We start from the raw sequence: 8,091 nt of genomic DNA on the forward strand, positions 1-8,091 counted from the left end.
ACAGCAGGCATGCAGCAGGTTTGCAGGGATGGCACAACTAACGGAGAAAATTTGTGGCCTGTTTTGCATGCCACTGATTAGTGACGTGGGAAACATGCCACTACAAAACATTTTTTTTTTATTTTGCATCTAGCGACGTGATATACATGTCACAAATATAGTGAAATGTAAATCACGTCACTGAACATAATTCTTTTTAAAAAAAAATTGACCTAGCTAAGTGATTCACATGTCACTACATTTGTGACATGTAAACCACTTCACTAAACAAAATTCTTTTTAATAAAAAAAAACTTAATTATAGTTATTAAAAAAGGTTTTTATTATTAATAAAGAATTATAATTAATATAATAAAATATAATTAATAAATAATTTGAATATTAATATTAATAAAATATATTTATTGAATAATATAATAAAATATAAAATATAAGTAATAAACAAAATATAAATTAAAATTTATCATACATCAATTAAAATTTAATATCTTACATCCATTAAAATTAAAATTAAAACTAAAATATAATTAATATTACATAATAATTAAGTATCTCCTGGATCGGGAAAATCATCAAGGTTTAAATCTTCATCATTATCTTGTTGATTTGCCGGTGCACCACCAACTCCAACGTTTCCACCAAACATTTGATTACCGCTTCCATGAAATTGCATAAATAGCCGCATTTGCTCCTCCATCTCCGCTTGCCTCTTGGCCATTATCTTTATTTGTCTTTGTTGCCCCTCCATCGCCGCTTGCCTCTTCGTCATTGCCTCTATTTGTCGTTGTTGCTCCTCTAATTGGGTTTTTAACGCCGTCTCACGTTGCTCTGAATCGCGTCTCGCCTCACTTACCGCCAATTGTCTTATTGTTTCCATCATTTGCGGGGGCAATTGAGCTGGGCATGACGATCCTTCCCCATCTCTAACTCTTTCAAATAAATTTCTATCACCACTTCTCAAGCATCCCGCCATACTTCCACCACCAAAAAAACATCCATTAGGACCTTTTCCGCCAATAACTTCATTGCAAATATGAAAATCAACATCTGGATGAAGCGGTTGTCCATCCATAGGAGTATATTTCGGATTAGTGACCGAAAATTCTACAAGCAATGTTTGATAATCCTCCTACACATACAATAAAAATATTAAATATAAAACTTAAATTAAATTAACTTAAATAAAATAAAAATCAGTTGTCACGTGATTCTCATGCCACAACTTCAGTTGCCACATGTAAATCATGCTGCAACTTCTTAGTTGCCACGTGAAAATCACGTCACAAAGTTGTCATTAAAATAAAAAAATATATTCATAATGTAAATTGAATAACTTACCAAAGCTTGCCGTGTACGCTCATCAACATACTCTCCCGACTTTTTCGTCCGAGTCTCCTTAACTAACTCGACCATGAGTGGTTTTCTCCCCAACCTCTTTTCCTAAATAATAAAATTAACTTTAATTAAATACATATAATAATTAATCAAAACATAACTTCAATATATAAGTGGTAGTAATTACCATGCGTCGCATATGTTCGTAGATACTTATACTTCCACCAGCATTAACGTGCCCACCTTTTTCAGATGCCCTCATTTTTTTGGCACTTTCAGACTTAGCTTTAAATTGAGGTGAATCCCAATAGACCAGAAGTTTATCAAGAGTGTCTTTGCCCATCCAAGCGGGATAACTACCATCACGTTCCCAACGCTTTCTAACACGTCGTAAGGTGTCAGAAAGTCTTTTTGATGCTCTGGTGAAAAAGACTTTTTTAACAACCTTCTCGCTCAAAACATCCCATGTGCACTTTTCCTGTTGACATTAAGATAAACAGTTAGAAAATTATAATAATTTTTTTTAAATAAACAATAATTCAAAAACAAATTAATTATACCTTAAATTTTTTAAACCAGTCATCTCTATTTGGAACTTCTCCAAATCTCGTCCAAGCGTCTTTATACATTTGCTGAATCACATAGCTCACACACTTTGCAGATGTCCGACTCGGAGTAAAACTAAACAACAATAATTTGAATTAGCATGCGTTAAATATAAATTTATATTAAAAAAGTAAATGTAAACTTAATTAAAAAATTATAAATAAGATACTTACTTATTTCCGACAGGGGTAATATAATATCTGCCATCGACGATTTGAATCTCATCCGGATTATCGTCCCCTTGAAGATTATCGCCATCGAACAAAACATCATCCTCATCCTGCTCAATATCATCCTGATCTGCCTCCACATGATCATCCCCGCCTAGAGGTATATGTGTGGTAGGTGAGGTACGTGATCCCCCTGTCTGCTGGAAGGATGGGGGCACCTGTGTCGGATGTGTGGTGCGAGATCCCCCAGTCTGTTGGAAACCTGGGGGGACCTGTGGTGGAAAGCTAGGAGGAAAGCTAAGTCCCCCAGTCTGCTTGAATGGATAGCTAGGTCCCCCAGTCTGCTGGAATGGATAGCTAGGTGGGCTAATAAAAGATGGAGAGGAGAGTAATGGCATAAGAGGCTGAGTGCTGGCCAAAGACATGCGGTCTAGGTGAGTCCGTGGGCGGGGAGATACTGTCGTCTGAGGTGAGTCGCATACCACTACCCTCGGACGTCTACCTTTAGTCTTCTCAGACTGGGGTCGCATTTTACCTATTTATATAGAATACATAATTAATCAAATATATAAATAGATGGTTCATTTTACCTATTTATATAGAATACTCAATTAATCAAACCACACATTTTCATTAATATATATCTTCATTAAAACATCCAATAGATGGTTCATTAGTATAATTACAAACACATGTTCTCATCAATATATATCATTATCATTATCATCATGCTCTTCATCCATATCATTCTCATTATCATCATGCTCTTCATCCATATCATTCTCATCATCTGATGTGATATTCTCATCATGTTCTCCGTCGATATTATCTTCAACCAACAATATAGACGCATCAACTTCATACCCCTCAACTGTTGTATCAGACAAACTTGTAATTTGTTCAACTGTAATCACCTCATTAATTGGTCCAACTTCATCAACTTGGAAAGTAAGATCTTCCACTAGATCGCCACTTTCGGTATGGGCCAATGGTTTTGTTTTAACTACAACACAACACCCTCGTTTACGTGGCCCAAATGAAGGATAAGGAACATAATAAACTTGCCTAACAACATGTGACATTATGAAAGGGTCATACTCTTTGTACCTTCGGCCCATTTGAATCTCAACAGTACCATATGTCTTGTCTATTTTTGTGCCTCTAGTTGGATCATACCATTCACAATAAAACAAGACAACTTTATTTTCCGAGTCAAAGTAATTGTATTCCAACTCGTAGATATGTTTAACAAAGCCATAGAAGTCATCTTCACTCCCATCTGTAACTCCTTTTACAAATACACCACTGTTTTTGGTTTTTTTCCCTTCAGTCCAAGTCTTAGTGTGAAATTTATATCCGTTCACGAAATATGTGTGCCATTTGTTTGCGCTTCGATTAGGGCCTTCAGATAAACTTCTCAAATGGAGTATTTCTAGAGTCGGTGTAACAATGCCTGACAATCTTTGTTTGAACCATGTTGGAAATTGATCATGAATGAAACTGGATGTTGATTGTACACCGGTACTTTGAAAATAGAAGTTGTTGAATTCCCTAAAAAAACACACTATAAGTTTCAAGGTTATTTTCACACTATAAATAAAATAAAATAGTTAGGTATACTTACTCTAGATATGGTTTAACTTCAACGCAGTTGATCAAGACATGAACATGTGCAGATTGCATTTCTTGCTGGGTCAACCAATGAACAACCTTCTTTCCAGATGGACGACCTGGAAGCCCGAAGACTGATAAGGTGAATTGACTTCTCTCATTAACATTTACAGGATTCCTTATGATTCTTGGAGTTAACACCAAGTTGTTGAAATAATGACTGCAAAAATGTGTTGTCTCCCGATGCAAGTAATGTGCATATATTGATCCCTCAACCCTAGCTTTATTTTTCACTGACCGCTTAGAATCACCCATAAACCTTTCAAAGGGATACATCCACCTATAATGAACAGGTCCTCCAAGATAAGCTTCATATGCAAGATGCACAGGTAGATGTTCCATGGAGTCAAAAAAACCAGACGGGAATATTTGTTCCAACTTACAGAGAATGACTGGAATATTTTGGTCCAACTTAATGATGTCATCCACTCTTAAAGTTGACGCACAAATATCTCTAAAGAAATGACTAATTTCCGTTAGTGGATTAATCACATGTTTGGGTAGAGAACCGAACGCAATTGGTAGCAATTGTTCCATAAAAATGTGGCAATCATGACTTTTCATACCATGCAACTTCCCAGTGTTAGCGTCGGCACACCTTGCTAAATTTGAAGAATGCCCATCGGGCATCCTCAATTCCTTTAACCATTGACAAACCGCTTTAGCTTCTTGTGAAGTCAGAGTGTAACAAGCCTTGGGTTTTAAAAAATTTCCATTCGGTTGACGCTTCAACTCCAACTCTTTTGGATTACACCACTTTTCCATGTCTTGTCTAACCTTCTCATTATCTTTTGTTTTGTCTTTAACATTCATCACTGTGTTAAATACATTATCAAAAAAATTCTTCTCAATATGCATAACATCAAGATTATGGCGCAACAAATTATCTTTCCAATATGGGAGGTCCCAAAATATACTTCTTTTTGTCCAATTGTGGTCGACCCCGTATCCTTGAATTCTAAATGCTTTACCAATATCTGTGAATTTTGGCAGTATACAAACTTGTTCCCATATAGCACCTGGTGACAATCGAGGTGGAGGATGATCTCTTACCACTTTGTCTTTCTTGAAATCTGTCTTGTTTTTTCTATATGTATGATTTCTTGGTAGAAATCTGCGGTGACAGTCAAACCACGAGCTCTTCCTCCCTTTATCCAACGCAAAAGCCTTAGTGTGTCCCATGCAATCCGGACAACCCATTTTGCCATGCGTACCCCAACCAGACAACATGCCATATGCTGGAAAGTCGTTAATTGTCCACATCAAGGCAGCTCGCAAAGTAAAGTTTTGTTTACGGGATATACCATAAGTGCATTCTCCAATCCACAACCTTTTCAAATCATCAATTAAAGGTTGTAAGTAGACATCAATTCCAGCTTTTGGACTCGACGGGCCTGGAATGATACATGTCAGAAACATGTATGGTTTTGTCATGCACATCTCGGGAGGGAGGTTATAAGGGGTTACAATAACTGGCTAACAAGAATATGCAGTTCCCGACCCTTGGACATATGGAGTAAATCCATCAGAGCATAATCCCAACCTGACATTTCTAGGTTCTACAGCAAAATCAGGATGCATCCGATCAAAGTGCTTCCATGACTCGCCATCAGATGGATGTCGCATAGTGCCTGGAATTTTTTTGTTTGTATGATGCCACGTCATATGACTTGCACTATGCATTGAAGCAAACATTCTTTTTAACCTTGGTATAATCGGAAGATAAAACATGGACTTCACTGCTACACGTGTTTGTTGACGGTTAACGGCTTTACTTTGGACTTAATATCTTGGACTATCACAGAACTTACATTCCTCCAACAATCCATCATTAGTACCAAACTCATTGTCATAAAACAACATGCAACCATTAGTGCAACAATCAATTTTTCTTGCACTTAAACCCAACCTCGACACTAACTTCTTTGCATCATAAAAAGTTTTAGGCAAGTTGTCTTTCATTGCAGTTGAGTCCAACATCATTTTTATGAAGAATTCCAAACACCTATCAGGGACATTCCAATTTTCCTTGGCAGCCAATAATCTCACACACATTGATAACTTTGAATCTGACGACCCCTCAAACAACGGTATATTCATCTCATTCAACAACTGATAAAATCTTTGTGCTTCCTCATTCTGCAACTCTTCCCCACCAAAATCTTCAGGTTGATCATAGGTCACGTTCACACCGAAAGCATCCTCAACCATGTCACCAATCAGATTAAAATTTTCCTCGTATTCCATAGTCGGACGACTGCTTGAAGCATGCGTATTGCTAGTCTCTGGCACGTTCATCGGCAGTTGTTCACCATTAGACGTCCAAACCCAATAATTCTCAATGAAACCTCTTCTATACAAATGACGTTCTACTTCCTCTGGGTCACTAATTATACGTCTACAATCACATTTAAGACAAGGGCACCTAACTCCCCCTTTGCTTCGACAACATTCCTGAGCAAACGCCCATTTTATAAACCCATTAACTCCTTCTATAAAATTGGGTTTAAGTCCACTTCTTCCTGGATACAATCTATCGTACATCCAACTAGGATAGTACAAATAATATTACATACTGCACATATTCAATCATTATCTTTTTAGTAACTATAATTAAAATTTAACTATATTAAATCATTCAACCAACTACATCACATCATGTAACTAAACAAATTTTAAAACAATATTATTTTAAAACAAGTTAGATATTAAAAAAAATACTACATCACATTATACAATGGTGTTTTCTATATCAATTTTTTAATACATATAGACAATTTTTAAAGTAAAATTATATATAACAATCAATTTTAAAAATATTTCAACATAAAGTAAGATTTTATAATCTATTACTATATAGTCTTTCAACATGTTTTTTTTACTCTCGTGTTAAATAATTAATCTATTTATATAAATATCTTTTTCAAAATATTTTAATTTCTAACTTTTTTTTAATTTTTTAATAGATATTAATTATCATTTAAAATTGAATTAATTATTAAAAATTAATTCCCCAATTTCATTTCTCCAAACTAATATAAAAGATTATTATAAATTCCCATAAAAAAACATTATTATAAATTAATAATTTTCTAGAAAATATTTATTTTTATATATTTTTAATAATTATCAATCAAATTTATTATTTACTGATAAAAAAACTATAAAAAATTATTATAAAAAACATTTCATTTTTTAAATGAAAATACTTTTTAGTAAAAAAAAAAAATAACAAATAAATAACTTTTTAAAAAGAAAGTTCCTTATTAAAAAAGTAATCTTGTTTTACATAACTTTAAAAAAGTAATCTTGTTTTACATAACTATAAAAAAGTAATCCTTATTAAAGAAAGTTCAAAATGTTACTAATTTTTATACATATAATATTCTATTTTTTATTTATAATTCTTTAAAAAAAACTTATTTTTTAAGACATATTATATTTTGTTATATATATATATATATTTTATATAATATATATGTTTTTAATAACTCTGTTTTTAAGACAGATTATTTTTAAAGCAGATTAATATTGTGTTAAGACAGATTATTTTATATAATATATATATATATATATATATATATATATATATATATATTGATATTTCTTCCTCTCATCTCTCATTTAAAAATGCTCTCACTTGATATGCTCTATATATATATATATATATATATATATATATATATATATATATATATATATATATATATATATATATATATATATATATATATATATATATATATATATATATATTAAAAACAGATTATTAAAAACTTATTTTTTTAAGACATATAATATTCTGTTTTTAATAATTCTTTAAAAAAAAACTTATTTTTAATAACATTTATAATATGTTTTTAATAATCTGTTTTTAATAATATATATCTATATATAATCTGTTTTTATTAAAACTAATATTTTTTTTTTCAATAACATATATATATTATTTTAAAAATTATATATACAAATTATTTCTATTTTCCTAATAACAGATTAAATAAAAAATAAATGTATACTATATTAAATTAAAACTAATATTCTTTTTTTTCAATAAAATGTATATTTTATTTTAAAAATTATATATAATAGATATAACAGATTTAATAACATATTTAAAAGTTATATATAACAGATTTCAATAAAATGTATACTAGATTTAATAACACATTAAAGTGTATAACAGAACAAATTATACCTACAAATACAAAAACTATACCTAATAACACATTAAATAAAATATAAACGCTAAAAATACCTCTATCTTCCTCTATTATTTCTTCAAATGTACCTCTGGAAGCTCCTTCAA

At 32.0% G+C, this 8,091-nt stretch overlaps 1 protein-coding gene across 1 annotated transcript; it reads right to left on the bottom strand.

Annotated features, from left to right (window-relative positions):
• Positions 1 to 544: 544 nt before the first annotated feature.
• LOC131629689 (uncharacterized) lies at positions 545 to 2,641 on the bottom strand. The gene is made up of 5 exons (XM_058900472.1): positions 2,115 to 2,641; positions 1,896 to 2,016; positions 1,523 to 1,813; positions 1,339 to 1,440; positions 545 to 1,129 (listed from the first exon to the last, which is right to left on the bottom strand). The coding sequence occupies exons 1-5, from the start codon at positions 2,639 to 2,641 to the stop codon at positions 545 to 547; spliced, it is 1,626 nt and encodes a 541-aa protein (XP_058756455.1).
• Positions 2,642 to 8,091: the final 5,450 nt, after the last annotated feature.

Source organism: Vicia villosa, unplaced genomic scaffold, assembly GCF_029867415.1.
Source record: "Vicia villosa cultivar HV-30 ecotype Madison, WI unplaced genomic scaffold, Vvil1.0 ctg.000591F_1_1_3, whole genome shotgun sequence".
Taxonomy (NCBI): domain Eukaryota; kingdom Viridiplantae; phylum Streptophyta; class Magnoliopsida; order Fabales; family Fabaceae; genus Vicia; species Vicia villosa.